The sequence below is a fragment of the Falco naumanni genome, chromosome 12, assembly GCF_017639655.2.
Source record: "Falco naumanni isolate bFalNau1 chromosome 12, bFalNau1.pat, whole genome shotgun sequence".
NCBI lineage: Eukaryota > Metazoa > Chordata > Aves > Falconiformes > Falconidae > Falco > Falco naumanni.
Window position 1 is genome coordinate 7,877,848 of NC_054065.1, and position 15,282 is coordinate 7,893,129.

Genomic DNA, 15,282 nt, shown 5'->3' on the forward strand with positions numbered 1-15,282 from the left:
TCCTTTTTTTTTTTTTCTTCCCCCTTTCTTTATTGCTACCAGAGTTTTTACAGGAGAATGTTTGTAAACATTAATTTAAATAACTAAATCCTGACAGAATGATTGACTGAACAGGCTCTGAGGTTTTGTGTGTCTTTAATTTCCAGGTAGGCATGCAGAAGATAGAGCTACATCTTTCTATTAACTGCTAGTGAGTTTGTATTACTTCTTATTTTTCAAGTCCTTTAAGTAAGCAAGCGTGACTTGCAATGCAAATGGGTCTTAGTAGAGTCCTCTTCAAATATTGAAGATTTTCTTCTATACCTTGCTGTTTGGATTGAAGCCCTACTATTTCTTAGAGTAGCAAATTACATGTGCTATCTCAGGGAGCAGGGGAGGGGAAATGCTGCAAGGTAAGCGCTACTCAATGAACCTAATGTCTTCATGTGGAAAACGTCATCTTTGGTACTTGCTCAAAAACTTACCTAGCTGTCCCCTGCTGCTAGAAAGCTGAAGTTCCTACTCCCATGTGGTAAGTGGTTGTCACTATATCTCATGCAAAGAGGTTCTTGAATGACAGTGCCATGAAATATTTGCTGACAGTTTTGCAGAAGTTTCATAGTTTGCTGGTAGTAACTTCTTATTTCCAAGCTCCACATTAAGTACTACAAAAGGCTGTCGTGCTCAACTACAGAAGCTGTTGCTTAGCAATGGTGTAGGGAATTAAAAAACAGAGAATGCAGAATAAAAATAGTCTGCTTGGTAAACTAATGAATGAATGAAAGCTAATGAATTTGTAGTTTCCCACTATAAACTTATTTTAATTCCGCTTGATGGTGTATGTGCTCTTCACACCTATTAAAAATGGGTTTTTACGTTTTGGTAAATGAAACAGATGCTGCTGAAGACCAAACACTTGGTTGCGTGTGAAAAGGCAACTTTTTTCCAGCCAGTTTCTGAAGCTGAGTGAAGGAATGCTGTGCTGCTGGTAGTGTAAATTTTGGATGAAGGCTCGTAGTTACCCCAGGAGGTACTGGATTCATTTGAACGTACCAGGAATAGTTGTGTGAATGCTGTGATATTAGCAAGAAACAACTCTTGCAGTGAAGGTTGTCTGCTTCGTCTTTGAAGGAATCTAGTGAAGTAGCATCACCTATAGTCTTCTAGATTTATGGAGAAGTATCAACATGCTCCTGTGAGGCAATGAACAGTGGTCTAAAGGAGCATAATATGTTTTTCTCTAAACTTTTGAACTTCCATTGTTAATTTCAAGTTCTCTGTAACAGAAGGAGGTTACAAAGTGGGAATCGAGTTGGAGATGGTGCAGTGTAGTTCTTGCCTCCATGTGGCCTTGGTTGACTGTTTAACGTACTTCAGTACAACTCACACTGCCCTTCTGGAAGAAGGATCTGTCTATTGAAATCCTTGGCATCCCTCATACAGAGGTAGTGATAAACAGGCTTGGGCAAGAACCTAGTACATGTGCTATCCAACAGCATTTTTATTCCAATACATTGTCACAATATCTTGAATCTCTCTGAAGGCTCACATGAAAAAAACAACCGAACAAGACAGTGATTGAATGAATTTCTTCAAATACACAAAGCACAGCTCCTTCTGGGTCCTAGCTAAAGCAGCAGCCGTTCCTATGGACCCTAAATCATGAAATCTCAAGCCAGCAGAAACAAGCATAGCAGCTGGATTCTGACTCTCCAAGTAAACAGACAAATACCTGAGGGCCTCAGCCTACTTAAGTCATGTCTTTGCTGTCAGTGTGTATGCTGCTGAAGTGAGAAGACTTTGATTTATGAATTGACAATTGTGTGTCCCTGCAGACCAAGTTGCACCACAAATAAGAATTGAGAACGTATTCCTTTTTTCTTGTTCTCCTTGTTTGTTGTGACTGTTTTCTCAAACTTTGGTCTTTGGTACTTTAACGCTCCATACCAAGTCTTCTCTTGGCAACCTTCTCTATTTTCTGTCCTTTCTCTTCTCCCAGGTTTAAAGGGTTTTTTGCCTTTCTGTTTTTTTTTTTGAGTGACATAGAACTGTATGGGATAGACTGAGGAAAATGTTGGAATATGACACTGTAAGGACTATACAAGCCCTTGGTAATACAAGAGTAGTTGCCTTTTGCATGAGCGTTGTGTGGTTTGTTAGGACTGACTGGTTATTTTTTATCCATCCTCATGGTACACTACCCTGTCTCCTTGATGTGTAACTTAGTCTTCAATAGCTCCAGTTCAAACATGCCGCTGAAAAGTAGAGGCTCATATGTACAGCCTTGTTCCTGGGCTGCTGCTAGCTGTATTATTACATTTAATTTTGACCAGGTGAGTTTGTTTTGGGCATTTTGCAGTAGCTTTAAATGGGTGTTTTATAGCACTCAGAGTAGAACTCGGATACAGAACTCAATTACGGCGTGGTTCGTTGGATGTGGGCTACTCAGTTAACCAGTGGACATCATGTGATGCACATGTCCTCAGATGGAGCTATTTTATACCTCCTGAAAAACGTTGAATGGGAGACACCATGGCCTCCTGACCTGGAAGATGGGGCAGAGTGCAAACTCAGCAAATTTTTTCCATAGTGCAAAAGTGGAAGGTGCAGTTGATGCACCAGGTGAACCACAGATATGATTAAGGGACTGGAGCATCTCTTCTGCAAGGGGGGACTTAGCCTGAAGAAATGACACCCCAGATGGGACCTGATTGGTGCTTATACAGATATGATGGGAAGGTGTAAAGAAGGTGGCTTCACACTTTTCTCAGTGGTACTCAGTGACAGGACAAGAGGCAATGGGCATGAGTTGAAAGAGGAAATTCTTTCTGAGCATAAGAAAACAAAACTATAAACTGGCTCTGAGGGCACCTGAATGCTGGAGCAGGTTGCTTTCTATCTTTGGAGATACTCAAAATCCAGCTGGGACAGGGACTTGGGCAACTTGCCTGGGGTGACTTTGCTTTGGATGGAGAGGTTGGTCTTGACAATCTCTAGAGGTCCCACCCAACCTCATCAATTCTGTGGTTTGTGGTGTCTGCATGCCTCATAAGCTTTGTAGGTGGCTAATCCAATTATGCCACTTTGTAATTAGCTGAAACGGCGCATATTGGCAGGGTGTGCAGGCTGGGACAAGGTGTTGGTGTTCATGCAGTGCCTTAGACTTGCATGTTGTGCTGCATTTTTGGCTAGCTAGAAGGTGATTTGTTTGCAACAGATGTTTCTTCCTTGTATTCAGGTTCTGATTTAGTTTTAAGTCCAAAACCTGATAGAGCAAATCTGTACTACAAATCTGAAATACTAGAGTGCATCTGTGAATGCTTTCCGCCTGGTGATGGAACATATGGAAATAATGCTTATCTTGATTTAGATAAGCAATTGCCTTTCCTGTACAATCATCCACAGTTAGTAGGAGTAGAAGCAGGCACGTAATGTAACCGATCTTACAATCTGTCTTTTCTAATGCTCCGTAAACCTATGTAGGATCAAATGGAATGGAAAGCTGTGTTATATGTGAGGTTTGTAATTGCTAATAGTTTGTCATTTTTAATCTGTACAAGATACTTGAAAAAAGAAAGCATTAAAAAAAAAAAAAAAAGGCATTTAGGCACAAAAGGAAATAGTGCAGAGAGTAAGTTGCAGAATGGTTGTGTTTCCCTGTGGTCAGATGTGCTCTTAAGGCTCACTTGACTCCTTTGTTTTTTCAGCAGAGTAGCCCAAGGAAAGTGGAGCAGTGTCCTAGTCCGGCCTTTGCTGAGGATTCTCCTAGGAGTGGAAAGACTGGCTCTTGTCCAGGGTTGATGTTGGGTCATTATCCCTTGGTCAGGTTCTTTTCCCAGCACTGTTTCCAGATCGATGTTACGGGCTGCTGTTGTAGAAGCCTTCCTTGCGGAGGTACATATTTCTACTCGTAGCTGGCATAGCAGGGATGAGATAGCGGGCAGAGTTACTTATTTTTTCCTTGGAATTCATTTACTTCCTTCTGCTGTGAATTGTGAAGCTGGCTATAAATGATGAAACTTGCCCATTTTCGGTTTTGTTTCTTGTAATTCAGTCTGTTACTCTTGTTTTTATGAACTAAAGAAAAACAGGCTTGACTTGTTTAACAAAATTTCATTTTGATAGTGCAAGCCTGTGAGCTTAGCTGCTGTAAATCCTTTTAACTTGTTCTTTCTTTCATTTCTCTTATCTGCTTTTGCTTGTGGAGTGCCAAGAGCCTTTTTCTTTGCCATAGGTATTACTTTATATTATGGGGCTTTAATAACTATTTTTACTACTCTGTGTGTGCTCCACTCTTTTGTTATCATGTAGTTTTAAAATTAAAATGTGTTTGGGTTTTTTGTTTTATTTAACAGAAGCTCTTCCAGCTGTAGGTTTTTCTCCTCCCTTTGGTTGCAAACTCTTTGGTATTGCTGTAGGAATTTTTGTCAGTGGATGTCTGGTACCTGTTTTAAAAAGATGCTTTAAAGTGTACTAGACTTTAAAATCCTATCTATTTTAGCAGTGACTTTTAGAGTTGATTTTACGATAAGTTTGTGCCATGCTTTTTCCATTGCACCAGCTCTTTATGCATGCTCTTATATTCATATATGCATGTATTTTATACGTATGTATTTATATATGCATTTATATTCATGCTCTTTATGGGGGCTCCCTCTAGTGAGCAGTTCTGAAAGTCGTTTTTTTCCTCTTAGTCACGTGTTTTCTTTCCAAGTGCAGTTTTTGTTTTCTAAATCCAATACATTTTTCTGTGAGTTGTAAAGGTCCTTTTCCTTTGGTAGCGCTGGAAGGACTTGTAGGTAGAACTGAGGGATAGGACTGCCTATTTGGTGTATTTGGTGTTAAGACCTCAGCTGCTCAACTCCATCATACTTAAAGATGTAGCTCTGTGGACTCAAGGTGCTGGGAGCATGATTAAAGGCCCAAAAGGTGTGGCCTAGGAGGAAAAGCTAAAGGAAGTTGGGCTGTATAAACAGAAAGATAGAAGACGATGGGGTGGATCTGGAGGGAAAAAAATGGTGGTGTGACATAAATTTTCAACCGATGAAGATCTTCAATTTTAATTATTCCTGAGGCTGCAGCAGAGGGAACCAGAGGAGGACCTGGAGTGTTTGTGGTGTGTCCACTATTGTGTGTTTTCAAAAACAGCCTAAACAAAACAGATTTTGTGAAGGATGTAACAGGATCAACTCTATATTTTGTGCATTTGTGTGCAAAGATGATTTAGTGACCACTGATTTCACTTTCTAATAGGAGCTACAGTAAACTTGTTAGCAATGATAAAGTTAAAAAAAAAAAAAAGCTTTTTTCCCCCCCCTTTATTTCATTTTTTTAGGTATTTTTTGGTATATTGTTACACTTCCCTAGCAGATGTTGTCATGTTGTGTTGTGTGTCTTTTTCCCCTTCCCTCCATCAAAATCGGCCCAGAGAAGGGGTGGATGAGGGCTGAGTTAGGGCTAGGTAAGCAGAGGAAAAAAGTTTGAGAATTATTTAGGTTAGAAGAGTGGCAGAGTAGGCACTTGGGAAAAAATTCAAAGCGTAAGTCTTAGTAATTGCTTTCATGTTGGGCGTTTCCTTAGCGTTCTGTTAGGTCCTCACCTGCTTGTGAAAATGCAGATTTTTGGGGTGTGTGTGTGGTTGCTTTACGCTTCAGTGTCTCACTTTGCAAATTTAATTTCATTTCTTTGGAATGCATACACTTGAACTGACTGTAGTTATGCCTACAGTCATTTTACAATAGACTTCTATTGTGCTGTGAAAGGCATTTCAAAAGTTTGTGAATATTCCATTTATCCTCCTCCATAATAGCTTTCTTTATATGCCAATTAATTCTTTGAATTCATCTGAACCTAAAAGCTCTAAACGATTGTGAAATATACCTGTATGGGAGACCATTGCTTTGCTGATGCTTTTAGCCCAAGGTCTTGAATTCATTAGGGCCCTTTATTCCAGAGGCTGGGCTGGCAGCAAATGTTCCTGGGAAGTTATGGGGGATGAAGACTCTGGGATTGCACCGTCTCAGATAACCAGACTTTACATGAACATGCCTTGTTTTGTTTAATGTGAATTTTACAAAAACAGGGTTTATTTGCTTTTGACACGCAGACATAATGTGCTTAAACCCCAGTTTGAGCCCATTCATAATCCTCACTGTTGACACAAGGTACAACAGAACTGTTAGCACAACTATTGAGATCAAGGAAGAAAAATAACTCAGTGTGTGAGAGTTGGGAGAGAACTGAGCTGGCCAAAGTAATGCTGATTATCACTGCTTTGTGGGAGCTCTTCGCAGTGGCTTTTTTTGTTGCGGGTTTGTTTTTTGGTTTGGTTTTGTGGGTTTTTTTTTTGTTGTTGTTGTTGTCTTTTGGGAGCATCTCCCAGTAAAAGCCTGTGTTTTTACTTTTTCAATGGAGATGGGCATGCGATAGAAGTTAGAGGCAGTCTGCTCTGGAGGGAAGGAAAAGCCCAGAAACAGTGTCCCCAGTGGTATGCAAAGATAAAAACTCCAAGTAAAGCAGAAGCTATTGTTCATACTTAATACTGCCACAATCCCATTGCAACAGCTATTTTGCCATTTTACTAACCGTGGCTTGATTAAAAACAGTGATCTGAAGGCATCCAGGGTTCTTGCGCAGGCACTTGCTGCGTGTTCAGTTTTGCTTGTGAGCCAGGATTGCTGTGGTGACAAGGGAATGGCAGCAGTTCTAGCAGGCAGGGAGCCTGCCTTCACTGCGCGGCTGGAAAATCTTCAACATCTTCTAGTACCTCTTAAATTTTACTGTAGCTATGCTGGGATTCCTGTGGAGGTACTTCAGAAAATTCAGTCTCTCTTGCTTTGCTTGGGTTTTTTGTCCTGAAGACTTCTTATATTCACAGCCACAGACCAAACAAAATAATTTTTTGTCTTTGAGTCTGTGATGCATCAGTTTAAAACTGAGGTGGATTTTGTCATAGTCTTGATGTAGTGTAGGTTTAGTTGGTGGGGTTTTTGTTTGGGGTTTGGTTTTGTGCCTTTTTTGGTGTGGTGTTTGGTTTTTTTTTTTTTTTTTTTGGTTTAGTTGGGTTTTTTTAGGACTGGAATATATTAGAATTTTCCTGGCTTTCCAGCTGTTCTGCCTTTAATGTGAGCTCTGGACAACCAATGTGGAGACAGACTGGAAAGCTTGATTTGCTTGTCAAGCAGGCTTTCTTATCTCTAAAAACTTAGGTTGAGTCTAGGGACACTTCAGAGGGTTTATTTCTTGAGGATGTACGTACAGCTGTTTTGTTACTGGAGAGCAAGAAATACTCTCATTCCCTTGTTACCACAAGTGCAAGGTAAATCTGTTACTACTAGGATTTTTTGTTAATGTACACATGATGTGTATCCTTTGCAAAATACACAATCTCCTGGAACTGCTGGTTTGTCCTTGCTGAATTATGGTACCATGAATTACAGGGTAATACCTAGAGCATTTGACTTTCCTGGGCGTATTTGAGGACTGACCGTACTTATTTATAGATCTGATGTTAATCGTTCCCTTGGGAAGAGACTTTGAAGTAAATTAGTGCAGGTTTTCTTTAGTTTGAGAGACAGACAGAAAAGTGCGTGGTGAAGGAAGAGATGGGAGACAGAGGTGGGAAGCAAGTTACTTGTAACGACCAGGAATGCCTTCACTGTTGCTGCCAAGGTGAGGTGACTAAACTGATTACAGGAGAAGAAAATACCCAAAATCAGATATCAGTTTTGACTTTGTTAGGAAATGCTGTCTGCCAGCCCCAGAGATCTAACAGATGGCAAAGGAAATAGTCTTCTCTCCTGCAACTATTAGTATGATACTGGGATTACTTTTACAGTCAGAAATGTCTTAGTAGACTTGTTGAGTGTCTTTGTGAATAAGATTTGGCTCTCCATGACTTCCGTCAGTGCTAAGCATCCTTCTTTAACAACCCGAACAAAATAAAATAAGTGCAAGCTCAAATCCTCTGTTAAACATACTTTTATTCAAAGAAACAAAGGTAATCTATCAGAGATGTAGAAGGCTACAATGGAAAAAGCACATGCTTTACTGCCGAACTGTATTAAAGACAGTGGCCATCAGGGCTCTTCGAAGAATTGTAGGGCAGGTAAGAGACTTGCTGAAGAGGATGTGATAGATTATATAGGAGTGTTGTTTGTTTTTTCTCATGAGGTAGTGAATTTGCTAATGCTTTTTCATGAGAAAGGAGTCTCAAGAGAACCACACTCCAATATATTCAGTATTAGGAGTGAGAACTAGAGGCAAAGTTGTGAAGGTATGGAGGATAGAAAAATTGGGAGGCAGTGCTCGGTGCACGCGACACGGTGTTGCATGGCTCCCTACAGAAAGGGTTCAGGTGACCTTACTGGTGAATTGACTAAGGGGCATCTCTGCTTTCCCTCTGACTCGGAAATCAATGATAATGAGAGAATTAAGTTTGTTTTAATTGTGTGGTATCTGTTTCTCCATGCCTCTTCCTGGTGGATTTTTTTTTGTTACTTGTTTTTGTGTCATACTGGCACATATACTATAGTATCCAAACTGTGCTTTCTATTTAAATGTAATAGGTTTGTTTGGAGAATTCAATGTGTTTTGATTTGATGTTCACTACTGTTGCAGTAACTTGGGCAGAAGGTGGAGGGGGAGGATGATGATGATGTGTGTTTTAAATTTGGCAGAGCTCCAGTAGGATGCTCACCGGGGAGGGATGGGGAAAACAACTGTCCTGTTTGTTGGCAAAATGCATTTAACATGAAAGCAGATAACAAATCGGACTCTGTAAATCAGTTACAGAGGCTGATTTTTATTTTAACACAGTTCAACAGCTAACTGCAATGGTTATCTTCTGTGGAAAAATGGATGAACAAGGTTATTATTATAATAAAATCTTCATATCTTTCCACATAAATGCTCTTTGCTTTGGATAAGACAATGAGCATGATCTGGTGGCAATGGAGTAGTTTCTTTTGGAGCCAAATACAAGAATTAAATTCTTGAATATACACACAAGGCTACCTTTATGCTAATGTAAGTCACAGTGGCAACATATCTTTTGCTGGAGGTGGCATGGATTTTGCACTAGACGTGATAGCGATCTGAAGTAGAATTGAGTGAGACTAGTTATTTTGGAGTGGTTGAAATAAACAGTGACTTCTGATGCCAGTCATTTGTGCTGAAGTTGGAACAAGATCTAAATAAATATAACTTTCTTATTTCTACTTCTGGTTGCTTGTGGTGCTAACAAGTTTGAGCAGATGTACTCAAACTGGTGGAAATTGATTTAAATAAAAGATTGGTGTAAAAACTAAAGGGCCAGATTTGTTTGGACTTCTACCTTCTCACCAAATCTTCCCTTGAGGGTTTGGTCTTTTTTGTTTGTCAAATAAATTTCACTTGCTCTGAAGACTGGGAACTGTTTCCCACTTAAATTGTCACTTCAGCAATTCAGTTCTATTTCTGGCCAATATATGAACTCAAGCCTCTTGAGAGGCTTGGTTTGTGTCAGAAAGAATTAATTAAAAAAATTAATAAAAATAAATTAAGCAATCTTCTCTTCTCTCTTTGGTCCTTGGCTAATTATGTAGATGCCTAACAATGCAAGACTAGGTTAAGGTTTTGGCCAATATATGCTCGTAGAAGTGTTCACTTCATTTGAAGTGAATTGGTGATGCAAACATTAAAAGTTTATCAGAATAAAGGACCTATTATAACGTTGCTTAGTAAAAAAAAACTTATGAAAACGAATGTGTGTTGTCTTCATTCTCCCCTTGCAGCTGAACAATTTAAGCTCCAAGTTTTAAATTTGCTGGTGTTTTTGTTCAGGTTTTTCTTCTCCCCTCTACCTGCTTCCAGAGCTAGTTCTGAATGCTGGGGTTGTTGGCAGATGGTGTTCTCGTGTGTTGTTGTATACATTGGAATAATTTTGGGTTGGAAAAATTACTGCTTCAGCAGAAGGATTGTCTTAACTGTCGTCTTTTTTTTTTTTTTTAATTTGCATCCTTGTTGTTACAAAAGAAAATTATTTAACGGATCTACCTCCAAAAAACTGTGTTTGTTTATACAGGTTTGTTTTTTTTTTTTTTTTTAAATCACACGGAGTGTGGGCCAGGAATCCGTGCTTCATAGTAGCTTGTATTTGAAAACAAGTAAAAAGCAAGTAGTGTGATTTTACAGACATGCTGTTATCTTTGTGGGTTACCAGTGCCCTCTCGAGGTGAAACCGAAGGATGCTGCAGTCCGACAGCAATAGTGTAACTGGAACTGCTGATACCTGCTCTGGTCTTGTAAATAGTGATCTCAGACCCACATTTGTAATCCGCTTTTACTGCTTTCTTGGTTCGTAGGTGAAAACACTAAAGAAGATCTGCAAGGGAAGAAAAGTCTGGGCGAGAAAGTTTCTCTCTATAGAGGTGACATTACATTGCTTGAGGTTGATGCCATCGTTAATGCTGGTAGGTGATTAAATTTTTTACATTGTTATGATGTGAAGATCCTTTATAGCACTATGGTACAAGTTTGAACTTTGAAAAGTTGCATAAAAATGGTATGTACTGTGGAAATCTGTTTGAAACTATGTATTTTTCCCAGTTTCTTTATATTATATCTGTTCATCCTGAGTGCCTTTCCTGTGTCAAAGATTATTGTGAAACTTTAATAGTATGGTTACCGAGGAAAAAAAATATCTCTTGACTTTACTTGAGTATCTGAGACTTCACACTTGATACTGTAGAAGGTTGAGATCTAACAGTAAGTTACTGCAGATTATTCCAGTCTGTTTTTATAAATCAAGCCGTTTGGGGCTAGGTAATGTGAAAACCTGAACAATAAGGTGATAGGAAAACTGAATTTTCGTTTCATGTGTTTGAATATTTGCTTTCTTGTAGGGAGATTTTATTTTTTGAGTTTTTGGTCGTGAACAAAAAAACCCAAATGTACTCAATGTTCTAGTACCTCTTCTCTCTTAGTGACCATGTTTCCAGGTCTGCAACTGAGGTGAGCTGTGCATAGCATCTTCTTGTGACAGCAATGGGGGGAAATGCCTATGTAATTAATTTCTTTGTACATTAGGTTATAAGGAGCTAATTTGGTTGGGAAAGACTCTGGAAAGGTTTCCCCCTACACGCGTGCCCCAGCGAAATCTTGCCTGCATTCCCCACCCCAAAAAGAATGTGGGTGGTGTGTCCCGAGCCTGGAAATTCCCTTCCCCCTGCCACCTAGTATTTGGCTAGCATTGTCCTCAGTTGTTAGGAGTATTGATTCATTTTCAAGAACGAATTTTTAGTGGTATCCGTTTATTGGAAGGAAACATGCTGCAGCATCTTCTCTGTGATGGAATAAAGTGCAGAGATTCCCAAGTGTGTGTTGGCCAAAGTTGATGTGTGTTTACTATAGTAAAAATCTGTGTGGAAATACTGGCTCATGTCTGTAAAGAATGCTGAAATGTTTGCTTATATGGTGTTGAGGTTGTAAATAGACTGTCCTGGATTGTTTGATTTTGTTGTTCTGCATGACTCCTCACTTTACAGTGGAGACATGCTAGTGGGTTTTGTGAAGTACAGGTGGAATTCTCAGTTATCTCAAAATGCTTTTTTGCACTCCAACAAGTAATGAGGATGGTATTTCCATGCAGAACTTTTTAATTAATCTTCTAGTTTACTGGTGCATAAAAGCCTTGCTAAATTACAGATAAACAATACAGTAGCATCTATGTAACACGATCCTCTCCTCACTGTGTTGGCGAGGCCTCTGAAGCTTTAATCTTTTAATTTTTTTTCTCCGTTATTCTTTCAAGATGACATTTCCAGTAGTGCTTTCTCTGACTTCCTTACTTTATTACTCCACAGTAAGTCAATATTAGTATGCTTCTCTCAATTTATATTTAGATTTTCTTTGTTCATATGCCTCCCTTGAATTACAGGCTGGAACCAGTTGCAGGTTAGTTTTGGAATAGGAATACTTTGCTTTTCTTGATTTAAAGGGATTTTCTCCCTTTCTTTTGAAATGTCCAAAAACCTATATGCTAGATGGCATTATCTACCTGTGAACTTGCCTGCCATCCTGGTAAGAGATACATCTATCTGAATAGAAATAAAAAATAGAACCTCGTTAAAACCAACACATATTGATACGTAATTTAGAGGGAAAGATTAAAGGCCACTTGAAACAACACAACATAACTGAGGTTGAAAGATGTAAAGAGGGATATAAGACTATCTATAACGCTTTTGCCAAAACCAAAAAGGTTATTTCTACCGATGTCTTCTGTAAGTAAGTTAAGAAGAGTTGGATTTGGGCTTAGTGCGAGTTTCAGATTACAGGTTGGCAAAACAATTTACTGGAAGGGACAGTGATACTTTGCTGTATCAGGCTGATACATAGCAGCAGTCCTAAGTCAGAGCATTGAGATGGGTGGATTTTTGAGATTCTTCTAGCCCCTTCTCTGTAATCTGTTATAGTTCCCAAGGTGTGTAATGTATTAACCATTATGAGTTGTTAATATGCTTAGATTACAACACTAACCTGTAGTTGCTTTGAAAAATCAAATACTCTCTATAAGTCAATGTAGTAATTAAAATTTAAGTTAAGCCTTTGATTTGCTTATGGTTTCAGTGCTACTTTTTTTTTTCCTTTTATAGTTAAACCTTTTAAACTTATTGTGGAGGATAGCTAGAAAGCTAAATGAGAAGGAGGATATTTGGGTTCAATATCCATATTATTTATGCAAAAAATCCAGGTGCTGCATTGAGTTGTTTTTTTTTTTTAAATCAAACACAATTTCAGTGAAATTGTAGCATCTCATGGATGGTATCTAAAAATGTGTTTCTGCGCTCTGATGCTTTTGCAAAGAACTCCTTTGTTTTTACTCCTGCAATTAAAATCAGCCAAACCTCAAAGAGATAAAGCAAAAAGCAGTCACAGTACCAGCTTCTGTGCATAAGTCGAGTAAAATGCAGCCTGTCAAACATGGCATAGGAGACAGACTTTTTGAAGGTTAATCTGTGCAAGTTCTTTTTATAGTTAAAATATGTTGGCCTCCCCAAATGTCAATGACCAACACTCTCCCTAACCCAGGGCTTGCAACTGGCAGGAGGAAGAAACCCTCTTGAAACTTTCTGAATTTAGGAATTCTATTAACTATGTCCTTTAATAAATAGTTGAACGTGCAACAAGTCATATCCAAATTAAAGCCATAGGAAGATATTTACAGTTCGAATGTTTCATTTACATGGACATACACAAAAAACAAAGTATGCCTTAAAGGAAATAGTATGCAAATTTGGGGGCTGTGGAAGGTTTCAGGTGGTTCAAATTGTATCCAGATTTGGATACAAACATATTTGCAAAAAACTATATTTTCTAATACTGCCTCTGAGGGGTATAGGAGATGTAAATGGACTTGGTTGATTAAGCAGGGGTGTGAGAATTATGTATGGTAACTTGTCTGTAGTGCTGATATTGTACTGTGAATTCTTCCTTTGGGCATCCAGATAACAACATGACTCAGAGCATAGCCCAGCTAATTTCTGAGCTATATTACACAAATCTATTAAATTTTGTAGTTTCCCATTTGAATTTCTCATATGTAAATGAGACAGTTAAATTGATAACTGAATTTTTTCAATAGGCTAACGAAGGTGTTAATGGTGATCTTACATAGCTATATATCAAGGTATCACTGATAAGCACCTCTACAGAAAGATCCCCTTTTCTCCTATACTTTCTCCTAAATTGAATGTTACTTACTTTTCAAAAATGTTTTACAAATATTTTATACTAAAAGAGGACAACTATGGAAACAGTGGAAGTAAAAGTTCGTGTCTTTGCTCATTGTCAAAACAACCACATCAAAACAGCCACTTAGAAATCATCTGTGATTAGTGACGATCTATTTTCTGGCTTCTGAAGAGAGTGAGAGTTAACCTGAGATGCAGCGTGAAGGAGAAGGCAGCTGTAAAAGGGAGCTGATGTGCCATTTTGCTAAAATCGATGTCAATTATCTACCCCTGTAAATCTGTTAACCTTCCATAATGGTCCCCTAAATCGTCCTTGCTACTGATTACCTTGCAGGCAGGTATTAGTTTAACTGGATGTTTTGCCTAAGGTATCCTGTTATGTTAATTTCCTTTCCCCATTTTTTAAAAAAGATTCCGATAAGATTTGTACAAAAACCTTATTTCTACTCCTATATCCTTGTCTGCTCTTTTGGTATTATGCTCTAAGAATGAATGTGAACAGGTTCTCCTTGAGGCATGTACTTACTGCATAAATTCATGATAACTGACCTTTTTAACAAATTAAATAGTCCTGGATGTCACTTCGTCCTGATGCCAAAAGTGCTTCAAGCACCTGGAAGCCTGACTAACCACGGTAAGCTGACTGCCAAATAACTCATGGGAGCCAAGTTTGGGGATGTGTGTGTTCAGTGGAGGGAGAAGGGAGTTGTTTAGTCCCTTTGCCTCTTTTCTCTCTGCTCTTTTAACACAAGATTTATTCGTGCTGCAGGCATTTCCTGATAGAAGGCATTTCTGAGGTCCAAATGGACTATGTGAGAAAAATAGTTTCTGATAATACTGGAATAGTAAAGTTGCAAAATGTGTAATGCCACCCATACCGCCTCGCCAGCTCCCTTTACTATAATATTTTTGAACTTCGTTCTCCAAGGTATGATATAGATTTAGGGAGCAAGTCTTTCTGGTGGCGGTTAATTTAGCAGCAGTCCAGAATAAGTGGTGTGTGTCCTAGGTTGTAACTCTTGAAATGCTGTTTCCCTTGGAGACTGGTTGCCTGCTGCTTCTGCTTCTTTGAAGTCTGAACTGTGTGACGTCGTGTTCTCATGGCTTAGGTGGGTCTGGTGCAGTAACACTGGGCCTGACTGAAGTTTTCAGGGCCTGTTGGAAAACCATAAAAGAATTAGTCCACCAGCCACAGAGCTTATTTTGCTCACTTTTAGGCTTCTTTGAGTATGTTGTTTTTATAGAGCAGTCAACCCCAAATGCAAAAATAAGCAGTAAAAGCGTCAGTAAGTTTTGGAAAAAAAAATTTGTGCAATATTTATAGTATCAGCCAAGCAGTAAATACTAAATTTCCTCAGCATTTTTAATAAATATAGGGAAAATATGCTGCTATTTATATTGTATGCAGTAACTTTAAAATCTGAAGTAGATAAAGAGTTGCAATTTCAGAGTGGGTGTGATATGTGAGTCTATGTACCTGATATACCTTAAGCAGCAGTTCATCACTATTGACTTAAGGTATTCATTAATTTTTTACCTCTTAATGAAGCTTACTGGCCCAGTTCGAAGA

The 15,282-nt window shown here is 38.8% G+C and overlaps 1 protein-coding gene across 2 annotated transcripts in view; it reads left to right on the forward strand.

Annotated features, from left to right (window-relative positions):
- Positions 1-15,282, forward strand: part of MACROD2 (mono-ADP ribosylhydrolase 2) — an 893,250-nt gene that overhangs the window by 14,713 nt on the left and 863,255 nt on the right. For both annotated transcript variants that reach the window (XM_040612354.1, XM_040612355.1), the window contains exon 3: positions 10,323-10,430. In XM_040612354.1, coding sequence (XP_040468288.1) covers positions 10,323-10,430 — 108 coding nt within the window. The remainder of the gene's footprint in view (positions 1-10,322; positions 10,431-15,282) is intronic.